The 18,712-nt window shown below is 43.3% G+C and overlaps 1 protein-coding gene across 2 annotated transcripts; it reads left to right on the forward strand.

The window, feature by feature from the left end:
• The first annotated feature begins 922 nt into the window (after positions 1-922).
• On the forward strand, positions 923-15,783 carry hic1 (hypermethylated in cancer 1). 2 transcript variants are annotated; one of them, XM_068584531.1, is made up of 2 exons: positions 923-1,012; positions 6,711-15,783. In XM_068584531.1, exon 2 carries the CDS (start codon positions 6,728-6,730, stop codon positions 8,936-8,938), a length of 2,211 nt encoding a protein of 736 aa, XP_068440632.1. In that variant the 5' UTR covers positions 923-1,012; positions 6,711-6,727; the 3' UTR covers positions 8,939-15,783. The 2 variants fall into 2 exon arrangements, with proteins under 2 accessions (XP_068440632.1, XP_068440631.1); XM_068584530.1 differs by lacking the exon at positions 923-1,012 and adding an exon at positions 2,184-2,369.
• Positions 15,784-18,712: the final 2,929 nt, after the last annotated feature.

Consider the following 18,712-nt stretch of genomic DNA (forward strand, 5'->3'; position numbering starts at 1 on the left):
AGACTCAGCATTATAAATTGAAACAATACAGCCTTAAGTGATGTTTATAACCAAAAACAAACACACAAACTGTCGCACATATGGCATCTTTTCTTTTGCATGAAAGGTTGAAGTGCAATTTATTAAAAGACAGTCCTTTTTTTAAGCTACAACTTTGTTAGACTTTAATTTATTGAGGTAGTTGTCATTTTCTAAAACATGTTATGCTGCTCCAATCTGCTTTATGCCAAAATATTATACTTTACTTACATCTGTCCAACAGCTTTTGGTGAACTGTTTGGTTGAATTCAAATTACTTTTTTTTTTTTTTTTTACACACATACATATAATCAGCCTATATGATAGGATGTAATTACCACGCAGGGTGTATAAAGTATATCCCACCTCAGCTAAACGCAATCTGAAACACACAGGGGACATGTAAATGCATCATACAATAATATATTATTACAATAATAAAGCAATGCAGCCTTAATGTACAGTGTGTTTTTCATACGGTGCTCCCAAAATAGCGTAACACACACACACACACACACACACACACACACACACACACACACACACACACACACACGCACACGCACACGCACACACACACAGCTCGTTCTCCGTGATGAGACAAATGTGACTCGCTCCCGCCATGTTCCTCCAGTAGGTGTCGCTGTGCGCGCTGCGCTCCTCCGGCAGGTTTTGGTCCGGCCGGACCCCGGATCGTCTGAAGTGTCAGATTGTCTTGTTAACACGTGAGATAGCAGTGTACGGAAGAGAGTGAAAAGAGGGGTGAAACCGGGAGACAGAGGGGCTTGTTAAATTAGGCGGAAGAGAGCTTTCGAGAGAGAGAGAGAGAGAGAGAGAGAGCGAGAGATCGAGAGAGAGAGAGAGAGAGAGAGAGAGAGAGAGAGAGAGAGAGAGAGAGAGAGAGTTGGACTCGGCGGAAACGGCGGAGGTCCTAATGAGGGAATGCCGAAAAGGAGCGCAGACATTCGGCCAGAGCACCAGACATGAGTCCGAGGTAAGACGTGAGAGCCACGGAGGCAGGGATGGCTTCGTGTGAGTGACATTGTGACACATTGAGTAGCCTCTTTTATATATTTTTGTGGACTACTCTGATGAGTTTATTCAAGTTTAAAAGCACTGTGTGTGTGTTGTCGTTTTGAGCCGATGGTCCTGATGAAGCCTCCGTGACGTGACAGCGTCAGCGCATCTGGATCAGATGAGCGCGTCCGGCCTCGCGCTCATCCCATCTCCAGTCAAAACGGCTTTCTATTCATGTTGTATATGACACATTTGAAATGATATATAAATATAGAAGATTTGCAGCATGTAATGCAGGCTTAAAGAAAGAGAACGCGATGCAAATATCATAATACTAGTATTAAACAGTGTGGGCTGTTTAATTGCTTATCATAAGATTGTTTTGAGTCCAAACCCTCGCGGTGAAAACGGGGGATACATTCCCAAAGTGCTCCTTAGGTGAAGCCATAGGGGGGCCTTGAAATATTCTCGGGGGAGATCTGCAGGTGAGACACACCTTCTTTTAACAGTTGTATTCATTTGACTTAATTAAAAAATTGCACAATGAATTAATAATTGTGGATAGGTTTTCTAAATTACACATTAAAGCAGAAGGAAGAGTGATTAAATTGGATTGTATTGTGGCCTCAGGGACAGAAAGATATTACATATGACGGCGATGGACTCTAATTCCTCATCTTTGACATGAAAAGCTTGATCGACTCTTGATGTAACTTCTATTCATCATCAAAGTTCACTTGAACGTTTAAGTGGGCTGCCTGATCATAAATATGCAACATACGTGCGTATACAATGGCTGCCTGTCTCTTTAAGACGATGTGTTGAGAAGTTCAAGTCGGGGTCACTTGAAGTTCCTGCCCTCGATTTTACCTTTAAGTTTTATTATAGACTGACATCACACGGGGCGCTAAAACACTTAAGGCGCATAGAGGCTCCATTATCATCCCGGTGCGCGTTATTGCTCTGACTCAAAAATAGCTAAGGAAATTACTCGAAAAAAAAATATAAGAGGAAACTGATGCTGGTCTAAGCACGTATTTTTTTTTTTTATAGGAGGGGATGAGAAAGAGGAGAGAGGAGGGGCAGAGACAGAGAGAGAGAAAGAGAGAGGAAGAGGGAGGAAAGTGGGTGGGAGGACGGACCTAAGGAGCGACAAGAAATTCATATCAATTAATAATCATAAAAAAAAGAGCTGGCAGACACGCTCGGAAAACTGGCATTGGTTTTTTGGAGGCTGGCAGTTCAAAGCTGAAACGTCAGATATGACTCCTAGACTGCGGAGATGATCATTAAGGGAGACTTAGATCGGATGGCAGAAGACTTCGGGCATGCAGGTAAGAGCTGATATGCTGTGCACGCGCAGGCCAAACCAGACATGTTGGGGTTTTATCCGTTAAACTGTGCAGTGCATGGTGCCAGAGAGGAAATATGTTGTTGTTATTTATGAGTCGTTGACATATTTGTATTTGGTATCATGTCGCGTTTTAACCATCGTGTTTATTGCAGTATAATTTTATTAACTGCGAGAAGTTACGCTTATTCTTTCCTCCCCCATGACGCATTTAATTGCAGTCGGTTGAAAATATGTATTTTTTTTCCGAATAAATATTCTACATAAAACCCTCAATTAATTAGTAAAATCATTCTGCATCAGTCAAATTTAATGAGGAATGGAGAGTACAAAATGCTTCACGGAGCTGCGAATGTTTGTACCAAATAATTAAAAAAAAAACCGTTAAGATTCATTTTAAATGTTTTTTTTAAACTCGAATGTAAAAGTTGAAGGGAACATCAACCTCTGTTAAACAGAACTTCAACTTCTTCAATAATTCATTAAAGAAGGAAGCAAAACCACGATCACGTCTCTATTAGACAATATAAAACAGGCTGTGTTATAATAAACGCTGTGTAATAATGCCACTACAACACAGACACACCAGGAAATGTTGTCTACATATTTTGGGTGGAATATTTAAATTGATGAATTTCTGGTTTCCTGTATAAAAGCCAGTATTTTCTATACGTGTAGAAAGTGGAGTGACAGCATGAAGAAGAAACAGCTGTGTGACTCGCGATGAGCTGAACACAGGTTCTGTCTCTGGAGGAGATTTAAGGCTCTTTAGGCGGAGATAAGGTGAAATTCGCAGAGATGAAGTCACTCATGTTTCGGGTTAATGCACAATATGAAAAGAGTAACGAGTCAACCCGACGAGAGACGCTGAGAGGAGGCGCGCGACACAAAGTCAGCAAAACGGGACGTGGAGAACCCAAAAGTTGTGAGGCAATGAACTCCAAAACGTCACACAGGCAAATACAACTTTCACAGCTTCAATTTAATGCCATTTAAAAATTAATTCTATATGTCTATCGATCAGGAGGAGTTATTAAAAATAATCCATGCAAGTAACGTTCAATAAGATTAAATAATCTGCTGCAGCTATCACATCCATTTGATAAGCTCTGAAAAATAAACGGTTGACGCGGTTCCTATGCAGATTAACACTCTGTCGGACTTCCGAAAAATATTTTATAAATGTGTGACGCTTTCTAGATGCGCGATTACAGCAATAGCACCGGAAACCGACTCTTCTGCTCCGTGGTGCGTTTGATGACCAGACGAAAACTCGACGTCTTGGGTGCTGTTGCTGCTCGAGCTGCGCGTGCGGATGCGGTTTTTCCTCACTGAAATGTGATTTATATGCGTGTGTTTGCCTCTCGTGAGTTACAACAAAGTGTTGCTTATACAACGACAGTAAAATGTACTCCTGCTATTTTTTTGCACTGCTGTGTTGCTTCATACATCGAACATGGTCAAATGAGCTCTAAAATAAACAAGCAGGCATTAGCATGGGCAGCAAATTGAATTGAAAGAAAACAAAACGTCAACACAATGTTTTAAGCAGATGTCTGCAGTGTTTATGTGACTGAGGCTGCACGTAGAGGTAGTTTAGTCTCCCGCTTCACCCCAAACCACAAATGTGACAAAACAGAGAAAACACAGGGGGCAATGGATATTAATCTATAATGCAAATATAACTGAATGCCATCCATGCAAACTAGGTCTCCATCATCTAAGTTTCCAGCATGTTGACGGGTCATTAAAGGGAATGCTATCAGATGGAAACAGCCATACATGCAAAGTGAAGGCTTTGTCTCGCTCTATGATGTGTTCTCTGACTAAAAGTCACCGCGAGATGGCTTCCTATCAGGAGGCCATGTGCTGATGCATGCCCTCCAGTTCAAGAGTTTCATTAAACACGTTTTACTGTGATCTCCCACTTTTTGTCAGTACGTCAAACAGTGAGCAGATATGATCAGATATTTGAAGTTCTCAAAAGACTGATGCTGATCACAACGAGAAAAAGAGAGAGTCTTCTCGTCTTGATGGGAAACCCCACAGCTACCTGGACGGTTGTCACCACAAGACGTTAACGACACTCATTTATTGGACACACAGCACATTGCAAGTGCACAGAAATGTTGCTTTGTGCATGAGTTTTTTTTCCCCCCGTCACACAATATTTTACAAAGCCTACATGGATATATCCAATGTGGATTTTAAATCTTTGTTAAAAAAAATTAAATAAATCTCATATCATAAATCAGGATATAAATAAGACGTAACTTTCCGTTATGCTCTGTGATGCAATTTCAGATAATACGGCGCTGTAGACCGCATACAGACCAGAATGTTCCTTGATTGTGTGTGTGTGTGTGTGTGTGTGTGTGTGTGTGTGTGAGTACACAACGTGTCACCACGCTCCGCGCGGTAACCAGTCACAGTAACAGTAAGCTAAACACCCCTTAATGCAGTGTAGACTGCAAAAGTTCAGCACGTTGTGGAAAGTACTTGGTCTATTCCTCATATCGCTCTCATTTCTAAACAAGTTTGATCTGACCGACGATGAAATTTATAGTAAAATATGACCGTTGAGTAATCAAAGCCAGACGAAAGCCAGAAGTGGAAAAACTTTAGATGACAACTGGGGACATGATGGAGAGTAAAGCTGTTTAAATCTGTTTTACACACCTTTTTATTCAGAGCTTTAATTAAATTCATGATCAAATAATGAATAATGAAAAGCATACAAGTCTTAAGTATAGATATGATGACAGACCAGATTAAAAAAATAATACTTTTCATAAAAATATATATTTTTTCTTTCATAGTGATGACTGTTCTTCAGACGATCACGAGCAGCACATCATGATGGTTCTGACTTTTCATTTTCCATTTCATCAGTGATGAAATCAGTGTTTCCTTCTGATGTTATACGCCGGATGCTGAACATGCATTTACAAAAATACGCAGCAACAATTGTGTTTACGAGTGACCTTGAGGTTTTGGAGTAAACATTTTGTATTTATTGTGATACAAGATAATAGTCATATTAGTTTTTTTTCCAGGACTCTCCAGAATTCCTTCGTAACTAATTTGTCTGGGTGTATTTTACCCAATTTCAAACTTCCCTCAACTTGTGCTGAGCGTGTACACTGAATGAAATAAACAAGAAGTGAATGAGCTGGAGTCAGGAACCCCATAATCAGACGGATGACATGATATTTATTTAGTCGCTTGTTTCCCATCAGTGAGACTAAACCCTCAGGGACGGCTCGAGACGTTTAATCTGATATGTAAACTATCCTCAGATGCCACTGGTTGAACAATACACGGTGTTTCATGCATGCAGCTGATATAGTTTATTTTAGGCTTGATGGAACAATTAGTGTGTGTGTGTGTGTGTGTGTGTGTGTGTGTGTGTGTGTGTGTGTGTGTGTGTGTGCGTGTGTGCGTGTGTGGGGGCAGGAGGGATCTAAGTATGTGTGTGTGTGTGTGTGCATTGCATTCCCGGAGCTCATCTTAATTTAAAATATTGAACCGTGTAATGGTGATTTACATAGCGTGCATTAGGTGATCTTCATATGACCGACTGGGCAGAAAGGAGAGCTGAAAGATCCATCTTTTGTGGATGAGTGCGTCCCTGCAGCTTTTATACCTGCTGTTTATTGTACTTGTGAAACATTCATGCTGTGCTGTGTTTAAAACCCTGCACACTACGTCTGTAATACTTCATTAGGAAGCCAGCAGTTACAAAATATAGACCTGACATTCTTTGAATTCTGGTCTTTCTTTTCTTCTTGCTCACTGCAGAGGAAGTGAATGCGTAGACTTGAAGTTCTGATAATGTGGAAAGCATTGCAACAGCTCACCTTTAGCATACGTTCCCTTCTACTAAGTGGCATCCATGTGCACCTTCAAACATAAGTTCGGCTTCTGTCCATGTTTCATTGAGTGGAATCGTTTAATTAAACATGATCATTTAAACTCTGCTGCCTAGAATTTGCATAAAAATTCAATTTAATTAAGTAATGTGTCGCGTTTCAGGAGGAAATCTGTCATTAATTAATTCATCTGTATTAATCCTCATAGATATGCATGTGCATACTTGTGTTTCCACACTTCTGCAAATGTATTTTACTCTTACGAAGGCAATACAACTTTTTGGCATTAAAACCTCTCAGATATATCCTCATATAGTCTGATGCATAAATCATAGATTTCATAGAATGCATCAATAATCATTTTCGTGGTGCATATATGACACATTCATTGTGCTTTTGTGTTTTGAAAGGCTTACTGGCGCATGACGTTTTACAGATATCTGTTGTTGCAGGTGGCGGACTGAAGACGATGCTGGGTGCCATGGAAGTTCCAAGTCATGCTAGGGATCTCCTCCTGCAGCTCAACAGCCAACGAACCAAAGGCTTCCTGTGTGATGTTATCATTGTGGTGCAGAACGCCCTCTTCAGAGCTCACAAGAACATACTGGCTGCCAGCAGCCTCTACTTGAAATCTTTGGTGGTCCATGACAATCTCATCAACCTTGACCACGAGATGGTGAGTCCAGGGGTCTTTAGGGTCATTCTGGACTACATCTACACAGGCCGCCTTAGTGAGGGAGATCCCACTTCTCCCACTGAACCCAATCTAAGCGCTGTCTTGGCGGCTGCCAGTTATCTTCAGCTGCTTGACTTAGTGGCTTTGTGCAAAAAGAAGGTAAAAAGAAATTGCAAGTACCCTCCCCGCCCAGGCCCTGCATTTCTGCCCTACCCAAAGATGGGGCCCAATAGCATGGGTTTGGGGAGTGGTGGCAGGTATAGGATTTCCACTCCTGTCATTCAATCCTGCCCTCCAGGAGGAATTATGAACAGCCATGTAACCCGGGCATCACCACTAGAGGAGCTAGTTCCCCATCGACTTGCCATTCATGCTGGGGAGCTGTATGCTCCAACCTCCCTCCAGGGCTCTCAGGTGTTCCCGTCCCTGCAGTCGGCTCTGCCAGCCCAGCTCGGGCGCTCGGCCCACGCTGAGAGGAACTGCTCCCCCAACTACGGCCTCGATCTCTCCAAGAAAAGCCCCAACTCCCAGTTGCAGCACACACCCTCTCGATCCCATCTGGCAAACACTCACAATGATGAGGAGCGGGACGGGACTCTGAGCGGCCGCGCCAGTCCCATGCAGGGGACGAATGGAAGGGCCTTCCCCTCGGAGAAAATGGAGTCGACCGACCAGGCGAGCTCCCTCACTCCTCCCCATTTCTCCCATCTCAACCAGCCTCTTGGCCCACACCTCCCCCACCTGCACCGCTCAGGCTCCCAGGCCAGAGATCGCTACCCGTGCCCCCCCAGGCCTGACACCCCAACGGAAGCTGGAGAGGCGGGCAGAGACATGGGCAACATCTACCGCTGGGTGAAACATGAGCCACTGTCATACACAGCTGAAGATGAAGACGAGGATGAGGATGAGGAGGACGGGGGTGAAAATGGAGACCAGCATCATAACCACCACAAGGCCGGGGAGGAGAGTGAAGGAGCAGACGACAAGAGCGGGTCAGGCACGGAGGAGACAGGCAGCAGTGAAGGCCGGCCGTCCCCTTCTGGACCAATGGGGAGGTTCCACATGCCGTATGAGCCAGAGAGCTTCGGGGACAATCTCTATGTCTGCATCCCCTGTGACAAAGGCTTCCCGAGCTCAGAGCAGCTCAACGCACACGTGGAGACGCACACGGAAGAGGAGCTGTACGGCAACTCTGGTGGGGAGATGGGAAACGGCAATAACAGCAGCACCAAAAACATAAGCAGCAATACAAACGGTTATGGGAGCCTGAACAGCAGCAACAGTTTGAACAGTCTGTCCCACCTGGAGACTAAGTCCGGCCAGGGGCTGGGTTCAGGGGGCATCGGGGAGATGATCCGACCCTACCGCTGTTCCTCGTGCGAGAAGTCCTACAAAGACCCAGCCACTTTGCGGCAGCACGAGAAGACCCACTGGCTGACCCGGCCTTACCCCTGCAGCATCTGTGGCAAGAAGTTCACGCAGCGGGGCACCATGACCCGCCACATGCGCAGCCACCTGGGCCTTAAACCTTTCGCCTGCGACTCTTGCGGCATGCGCTTCACCCGCCAGTATCGCCTTACCGAGCACATGCGCATCCACTCCGGGGAGAAGCCCTATGAATGTCAGGTGTGCGGGGGAAAGTTCGCGCAGCAGCGCAACCTCATCAGCCACATGAAGATGCACAGCAGCAGTGGGAGTGCAGGGGGCCTGACCACAGAGGGGAAGCTGAAGCTGGACTTTGCCGAGGGCATCTATCCGCTTAGCAAATATGCAGCAGAGCATCTGGGGCTGAAGCAGGAGAAGGCCAACGAGCTTCTCATCCAAGCCCAGCAGCAACTGGTCGCTGATGCAAAGGTCATGGAAAGCCTCTACCCACTGTCCAAACTGGCCGCAGAGCACCTGGGTATCTCCCACGACAAGATGGACATCCTGGGGCAATCCCTCCCCCCTCCCCAACAGGCCCTCTCCGACGCCCGCATCATTGACCGCTACTCACCCAGCTAGGACCACAAGACCTGTATAAATGGCATTCACCAATAGGTCTGTGTGTGCACACATAACTTGCAGTATTCTAAAGCCATTCACCTCAACTCGATATCTCCACTGCACCTCAGACTCAGGCCAAGAGGAATTGGTCTGTTCATGCACACCAGCATGTGTAGACTGTAAGTGCCTTTTCTGTGCATCTAATGTTTCTTAAAGTCCTCCTTCACAAAGGAGCTCTGTGCTATTCCGTCCCCAAAAGACACCCACTCAATCAAGTACAGTATTTATGTACAGTATATGCAAGCAAACATTGAAAAATTACAGCCATTGAGCCAAAGTGACAAATTGAAAACCAAAATGAAATTGTTTTATTTATTTTTGTACTATGGTGAAGTCCAAAGAGAAACTGTTGCGATGAAATGTTGCAATCTGACCCTAAACCTGTGTAAAATTAAGTATCATCTTTGTACCAAAACATTTAAGAGCACACAAGGACAAGATTCAGGGTTTCGGTCCAGACCCGAGTGGAACTTTTACCAAATGAATAAGCCGACTCTGCTGGACTTTAAAGTTATGGGTGGATGTATATTCTTTCTTTTTTTCTGTTTTGAGGGTACTGGACAATCAATGTATCTTACTCTCCAGCTACTCCAAAATCATGTTCATGATGATGACAAGTTGCAAGGAAATGACTAAACAATAAGAGCAAATGCTTCAGCATCTCGGTAAAGTCTCTGTTTTGTTTCTCCACATTTTGAAAAGTAACTCACTCCCCCGCATATTTTGTACGGATAAGGGCTCCGACTATGTGACAGCAATAGTAGCTCAACCAGCCTTTCACTCGTGTTAGCATGTCACCCATCTTGAGCTCAAACTTCCTTTGCATTTTGATGAGCATCCCTTAGCTTTCAGTTGTTATTGAGATGCAGTAAGCCTAGCCCTGTGATCTCATAACTGGGACATGACCGCACATACTCAACTCATGACACACTAATCCATGTTCATGATTAGTGTAGCTTCATCTCATGGTGTGTAGACGAAGCTTGGGTGTTGCCCCTGACATTGTGTAATATTTGCAATTACCGATGCAGCTGATCAGAAAGGCTCGGACAGAATTAATTGCACAGAAACTTGACAGTTTCTACGCGGAGCAATTACTCTATTCACAGCAGCACAATGATTCATCGTGTATCAGCAGTAGCCGGATGCCTCTCCGCTGTCCGACCTCTCATTTGACCTCCCTCCCCTGTAGTCTGTTGTCTGGGACCCCTGCTACTGTTGACAGGCCAACGTGAGTGCCTTAGCCTGAAATGAGCTCCACTGCAGTCAACACACTTATAGACAACCCCCAACCCTCCACACACACACAAACACACACAGACTCACACGTAGCGAGCTGCTAATCTGTCAGTGATATGAACATAAGAAGGGGTTTGTGGGTCTTTCTTGGAAGCCAGTGGGTGAGTAGCACATCCCAGCTGCTGTGCCTCAGTAATCCCTGTGAAATTCCACTTTCTCCTGGACAATCCCCACTGCTCGCCGGCGCGATGTCCCATTTCATGCCTGCCATCTTACCCCTCTGATCCACTTATTAACAGAATATCCGAGCCGAGCAAATGTCTCCAGGACTGGCCTCCCTTCCCTCTCCGCTGGTATCAAGCACGGAAACAAAGAATGAAATATTTCTGTGTTGGCTGACCAGCAGTTCCTCCAGCTAGAAAACAAAAGAGCACTTAAAGGTTGCGGGTTGACGGCACAATTGTCGTCTTTAAAATGTTTATTCCAAAGAACATACTGGCCTTTTCTTTTCTTTCTTTTTTTCCACATCTACTGGTCCTTGATTCAGATAAACAATGTCTGACCACTATAGTGCCAATGCCAACCTCAGTGGGTGAATGTGAAGACTAAAGCCATAAATACACTGTAATAGATGTGGTGAATCTTAAAGGCTTAAAAAAAAAAAAAAAAAAAAAAAGAACAATAATTTAAGGGCTTCTCTTTTCTGTAGCATATGATCATATCAAACATGTTGTATTCTGTCACTTACTTTTCTTTATTTTGATTTGAACTGAAAGCAGCGCACGTGAAACTGGTGCTTACCTCAGGACTGAACCCAGCATGGGGACGCTAAGCTTTACTAAACCTTCGAATTATCAACACACACACTTACACAGACACACATGCACACACAGTTTTTTTTTTAATTTTCATATTAACAGGGCAGTTGTCCTGTGTTAAACCTGTGGTTATTTCTGTGTTTATACATTTATTGTTACAGTTTTTATGGTGGAGAGATAACATGTGATATTAACATTTTTGTTTGTTTTTATTTTTACTATGCGGTATACATTTTCTATTGTGTTTGTCCTCAAAGAGGCTTGTGCCGGTCTGACCAATTCCATTGTTACAACATAAGGCAAAGTCATCTTGGTAGTATCTTAACTGTCTGTTTGTACATTTCTAAACCGTCCTTTAATGAGCATCAATGTTTGGTTTCAACCACACATACAAGGGGACAGGTGTTGTGCTTTGAAATGTCTCCAAAAGACATTATGTATTTCCAGTAGCTCCCTAAACAGACACACACACACACACACACACACACACACACACACACACACACACACACACACACACACACACACACAGAGCTTGTTTTGGATGATGCTTTGAGTTTTGAGCATGTTTTTGTTGAGCTCTTTGACAAATAAAAAGAAAGGATATAGCTTCAATGAAACAGTCGGAGATTGTTGTCCACAAGCTTGTGCATACGTGCTAAAAATGTTGCAGGAGAAGGAAGTGTCAGTCGTGGGAATTTCAGTCCTCCTCGCTCCTTCTCGTTCTGTCGTTTGAATGAAAGTCACTCTCCTCCTTTTCCATGCCTTACACCATTAAAACAACACAAAAGGGTTTTCCACTGTCACACCAAATCTGTGCAGGAGGGAAGAACAAGATAATGGCAGAACGTTTCTGTAGGATGTGCGCGGTTTGAAATGTGCTTAATTGCATTAATGCGTATGCCAGACGGAGGGCGAGGGTTGTGTGTCTATAGAGCGGGGAAGCGTTTGCTTGTCTGTTTGTATGTCCCGATGGTGGTCCAGCGTACGGAGGGCTGTTAATGCCCGTCCTGGGAATAGGGTCGGTGTGAAGGAGAAGAGCTGAGGAGCAGGAAGTGAACTTTTGGCTGGTGTGTTGTGTTGAGCAGGATGTGCCGTGTGTTTCTGCTCAGAGGCAGATAGAGAGACGGAGAATGGGGAGGGAGAGGAGCAGGGAGCGCGCAGCAGGGTGGATCCGAGCCATTGTCTCAGTATGAAAGCTTGTTCGAACTTCTGAAAACCCTCCATTCAGAAAACAAGTAGACTGTATCTTCTCTTTTCCTTCCCCTCTGTTCTCTTTGGGAATAGACTCTGCACAGTGTCACGCTGATACGACATCAGCGGCTTTCAAGGGCCGCGCGGCAGAAGCAGGCGTTTAGCTACAACTTGAGGATGTTGAGGATAAACTGGTTCGACGTCTTTTTGGTCACATGAATTCTTAAAAATATTTTTTTCTATATTCATGTCGGTAAATATATATTTTTAATTGGAGCAGGGTTAATCAATATTGGGGGGTGGGCCTAGGAACTATAATCTAAATAAAAATGTAAAAAATGGGCAGAATTTGTGTTGCTTTGTAGTTTATTAAATTCTTAAAATTACAAAAGGCTTGTTTCAATTCACTGGTGTTGCCACTCGCCCTTTGGGCTTTAATGCCATATGCCTTTATTTGATGTTATTTATTTGACACAACCCAGAAAACCTCTCATTGCCACCAAAGCGGTTTAGATGAAGATGTTTTAAAAGTAATAGAATTAGGCATTTCAAACTATTTATCAGTTACATTAATTGATGGATTAAAAATGACCTGCATCAAGACAAACCACCAACACTTTATTCTGTAGGCCACCTCATTTCTCTCTCACGTTGCCCGTATCTTTTATAACACTAACAAAATATAAATACAAACCTGGATGACTTCCAATGGCCCCGTGTAGACCAAAAAAGGGTTTAGGTTCAATGTTGGAACATTCAAAGTATGCCTTTAAGCTTTCTACCAGCGGCAGCGGGCCGAGGTCACTGTGTGACTCTGACAGGCTGTATAGTCCCGATCTGCAATCATAGTTGTTTGACATTTATTGTATTTCACGACGTGTGCCAAAAGGACTGAAGCATTTAGCAGACGTCGCAGATGCTGAAAGCAAAAAACTCAGCGACGATCTTTGTATTTTCCACGGGTTGCATTGTCGAGCTCCGCTCCTGACCAACTTTGACTTCTCCTTACTGTGAAAGGCGTTCTCTGTGTGACTAATGCGGCTTGAGAGCACGGCGCAGAAATGCCACCGTTGTCCAGTGTACATACTCATTTTAAATGCAAGCTAGAGCCAAATGATATTAATAATCAAGCCTTACTTTGGTGTCGAAACCAACTGACTGACTCTCACGTCAACCAATACAATCGTGCCTTCAATACAAGACGCGTTGACGATTCTGCAATAGCTTGTGCGTAAGCATGTGTGCCTGTGTGTAGATGTCGTGATGTGTCCACATGGTGCACCTGTCCATCTACATGTCTGGACGCGGTTCCCACAGGCTGAAGTACAAGAGAGAGAGACTTGACACTTTCAAGAGTCTTTATTACACGCAGCTGCTTTCAATTTATTTCCCCAAACTGCACTTTTCTGGAAAAATCATTGTATTGTGATTTTTTTTTTTATGGCTCTCATGATCCCCTGGAAGTCCCACAATTGCCTTTCCTCTGGCACTTTGCTCTCTGTTGCCTTCCTCCTCTTCCTCCTTGTGCAGAGCCCGGTCGCCCTCGTTACCTCGAAGCGCCACTTCCCTCCTCACCTCCTCTCTCTGTCCCTTCTCTCTTTGACGCTCGGCGCAAACCGCTGACCCGCGGCGCCCGCCGCCTCCCTCCTCTCCCGTGATCTACTCACTTCCAGCTGTTTTTCATGCTGAAAAAGACAGTTGTCTAAATGTTTATGTGAGGAGCTACTTTCTCTTTCTTTAAGCCCTGATCAATTTCCAAAACGAACTTTGTGGCATGTGTTAAAATACAGGAGTTGACGGGCCAAATAAAAAAAAAAAAAGAAGGTCTGACATCATTATTGTATTCTGATCCTCAAGCCAAGAAAAGGCTTGCAAAGGGAGATTAAAGGCAACATATCGTTGTAGAGGAAATGCAGAATAATGTGAGGGGAAATGTTCGGGGGGAAAATATGCTCAGAAAGATGCCAGTAAAGTAAACATCTATGAAATTGCACAATTGAGCCGGGCCTCGGCTGCACCGGCCAAGTCATGCACTGAGATGGAGAGAACAAGTAAGGGAGCCGAGTTGTGAGGAAAAAGAGGCAGAAACGAAGAGAAAAATAGCCCGTGCTTCACAACCTTCAGTAAATCAGCAGGAAAAGCTGCTTTCTAAGTCTCTTCACCTATCCACCCCCCGCCCCCCCCCCCACACCTCATTCTGTGAGTTCACTTTATCTTGTGAGGAAATGCAGTTTGTGCCTTTTCATTGTTGAATGCTGCAGGTCATTGTCAAGGTTTTTTTTTCTTCTTCTTAAATGTTAATGTTCATGTCAGCGTGCCCTCAGAGATGTTATCCTTTTTCCAGACCTAACAATTATCACCCAATAAGCCCACAACCCACACTGGGCTCTTTGTAGTTAAAAAGGAAAGGGGGTTCTGGCTGCCGTGTCGTCTTCCATCTGTTTAGCTTGGACCTCTGTTTCTGTCTCTACCTTGAACACACACAAGACAAACCGAGTGGACTTTGGCTGGAATCTTTTTGTTTACAGTGTACGACTTCTGCTCTAGGAGTTTAAATTCAAAGACAAACAAAGAGGAAGGACAACACAAGCAAGGAATTTGGAAGAGCAAAAGTTGGTCAAGGAGAAGATTTAATTGTATATATTTCACACAACACACACACACACACACACACACACACGCTCACATGGACACACACAGCTGGATGGCAGACTGCTGCTCCAGTCAGGATTAGATCAGATTTAATTAGGTTTCCCTGCTCCGTTTGGACTGTCGCTTCTTATAGAAAAAGCCATTATTAAAGAAAAGGTGATTCCACTGACAGCTTCCACCCAACACACACTAAAACCTGCGCCAAAATGTTACAGAGCCTCAGGGGCCTCACACACACACACACACACACACACACACACACACACACACACACATGCAAAAAACATCTATTCTGGTTTTGGCGATGTGTAGTAATGATGGATTATGATCTAATGGAGATCAGTGTGACGTTTTGAGGTGGTTGTACCCGACCGGTTGTGGTTCATAAGAAAGTTCAGCAGTAACACAGACTGCCACGCAGACAGCAGTATAGCTGCGAATGAATGGAGAAAAAAAAATATACATGACAGAGCATACATGACTCATTTAAAATGGAAATAATATTTTTCAGTGGAACTTGATCTTATTTCAGCAAACGGCCATGAAACATTTTGTGGTTTTACAAGAGTTTATACCATGAAAACAATTCAAAGCAATATTTAACCAAACAGTATTTTTTTTTTTTTTTTGTGCATTTTCTGCCTTTTATTGTCAATATTGATCTTACTTTGCTTAGAGAAATGAATGTATTTATTGCATGTCAAAATGTTTTATAATGATTTTTTTTTTCGTGTACATTTCAATTGTGGGTTTTTATAATTTCATTTAATTATGGTGTCTCGATAAAATCATGTCGATAAGGCTTTTATTTAAAAGCCAATGTGAAAAATGTCATGTTTGTTGTTTTGTTTGTTACTATACTCAAAATCAACTTGGCAATAAAGTGAATTGCATAATGGATTTAAATGGAAATGTGTCATTATTTCATTTTTTTAGTGTGTTTTTGCACATCCAATTCAAAAACAAATAATTGTATAATAATACATAAATATACATTTCTGTAAGACAAAAGGTTTCATTAAACTTTTTCCAGATATGATTACATTGGTATCCTTCTTATATTTAATTATACTAAATTAATCCCAATTCAAAATCACATCAAACTTCATAAGACCAGTAGAGTTTTTGATTTATTGTGCAAAATATGGGTTTTACATCGAGGACACAAGACCACGATCAAGACCGTTTCACAGCAATAATGACCACAAAAACCTCTTTGCTTTTTCCTACAATGCATTCACATTCAGTCCATCTCCTCCACCATGGAGACACGTGAGAGCCTCATTTAAGACAGAGAATTTCAAATGAATGTCGTACATCACACACAGTCCACATGCAACAATGAACAGATCCATTACTCTGTCAGCAGGAGCAGAACCAGCCAGACACACATGCTCACACACACACAAATGCTCACACACACACATGCTCACACATGCGCACACTCACATGCTCGCGCACAAACACACACATGCTCACAGACGTACACAAACGTACACACATTGGTACACGCACACCCACATGCTCACACACGCACGCACACGTACACACACCCACATGCTCACAGACACACATGCTCACACACGTACACACTGGTACACACATGTACGCTCACACACGCACATACACACACACACATGCTCACGGACACACGTACACACACACACACACACACACAAACACACACACACATACACGCGCGCACACATACACACCCACACCCACACACACACACATCTTTTTCCACTGTGTATAAATAACCATATTATCACTAGCACATAAGAAATCATAGTGCCTTCCAGATGTTTGATATGAATCAAGCAACTTGCGTCAAATTATGTCTTGACATTAAACAAATTAGCGTTTCTTTTCTCCCGGGTGCCGTAAATCATCAACATTCATGAACTCGAGGTGCTTCCTGAGAGATCAAATTCACCAGGTGTAGTGAAAGACATTGTCCGCTTCACGCTGTTCGAACAGTGGGTGAAAACAAAAGGAAAACAGCATGACATTCATCACGTCTCACTTCATTCCGTTTCCAAGACCTGGAACGCAGGCGCACTTGTCTATGAGTGAAAGGAAAAATTAAAATTTATTACAAAGTGGCCTTTATTTTCGTAATTGTGACTATAGTACTGTATCTATTGTCAAAGCTCATGAGCACTAACTTGCTTTTTCCAGCGCTTTCAAGCTAGTAAGTGTTTCCAAGGTCAAGAAGGAACTTGTCATGATCGAATATGAGAACATTGTGCACACTAAATTGATTGCAGAGGTGCACAATCAAGTCCAACAGAGGAAGAAACACAAGATGATCAGACATTGTGAAAACAAGCTAAAAGTTCAGACCAATAATCTGAACCACTTTGAGTCGGAATTCAGACCGAAAATATCCCTGCGTTGGTGGGGGCGTGTTTCATTAAGTATCGTACTTGAGTAACATATAGAGTTCAGGAAGTCCAGTTTCAGTAATAGGTTACTGTGTTGAAAGTGTGGATGTACAGGAATTGGATACCGGACCCAAGATGCCGCCCATTCAGTCCAATGAGAATTGCTGAGTTGGTGCGTACGGCAAAAAGGTTTCAAGCTTTCGGGTTTACTTTCGGGGTTTGCGGCCCAAGGAACATATGGAAAAGTTTCTTCCGCTGGCCCCGCTTGGCTCATAGACTTTACGTTATCTGTGTTTCTAATCAATTGTCAAATTCATTTTAAGTCAACTTTTCGGCTTGGGGAAAAAATAAGAGGAAAAAGGAGGAGAGGTCTTCAGGAATTTGCTGCAATTGGTAATGTTTTAATTGTCTATTCACGTAAGCTAGTATTGGTCATGTTCCACACTGTCCAGATTCGAACACAAGCCCTCACATGTTAAGGGAATATCCAAGAAGATGCCAAAATCAGAAACAGCTGATTGGCCATGTGAGTGAAATGTCAATATTCCACATGTCATTTTGTGCGTCAACTCCTTTTCGACAAAAACCCTCAAACAAGCATTACAATCTCCATACAGCTTTTTAAAAAAAATGTGATACTTCAAAGTTGGGGATATTGCATGACGACACAGATTTTAAAATAGCTTTTCTGGGTTCAAGGAAAGTTTTACAAATATAACCTTCATAGATGGCTGGTAAAGTTAGCTAGCGTTGACTTGCAAATCAGTTGTGTGTCTTCCCAACAGTGCCATCCTACTTTGAGTTGAGCCAAACAGATTCATTCCACTTACGCTGAGGAGGAAGGTCCCGTGTTATATTTCCAGTCCATGATCACAGTTAAGCTAAGTGGCACTTTTCTTTCTTTTGCAAACCATTGAACGCTGAGACAGGGTCGAACCACGCTGTAGCGAACGATCGGATTCGACTGGACCAACTCAAAGGGTGGTCCAAAATTATGTGATTTCAGTTGTTGAAAATAGTAAATCGAACATTGTCACTGGCTGCTAAATGAAATATAATCACCTGATTGTGGGGACGGTGTGGGGATACTTGTATTTCTTAAAGGACTCACTTCATAAGGAATATTGAAGATGCGTTACGACTTTGTGGCAATGATGGCGTGCTCCAAGTACAATTCTATCAGAACCGATAGAAACGATGGCTCAGAGACCCAAGGTGTCATAAACGTTCGGGCCCCACTGCTCATACTGAGAGAGCAGTAGACCGTCTGGCAGCAGCGGGCTCACATATTAAATAGCAAAGGTCTAAGGTTTCTGGTGTCGCTGGGCGCCCTGGTTCAGGCTGGTAATGCCGAGGAGGGACCGGTGCAGGCAATACATTTGGACTTTCCTGTGTGATTCAAGTCATGTGCCTCTGTGTTTGCTCAAGGATCGAGCGATTCA

Source organism: Clinocottus analis, unplaced genomic scaffold, assembly GCF_023055335.1.
Source record: "Clinocottus analis isolate CAN_PGR_092001 unplaced genomic scaffold, fCliAna1.0.p SCAF_2, whole genome shotgun sequence".
Classification (NCBI taxonomy): domain Eukaryota; kingdom Metazoa; phylum Chordata; class Actinopteri; order Perciformes; family Cottidae; genus Clinocottus; species Clinocottus analis.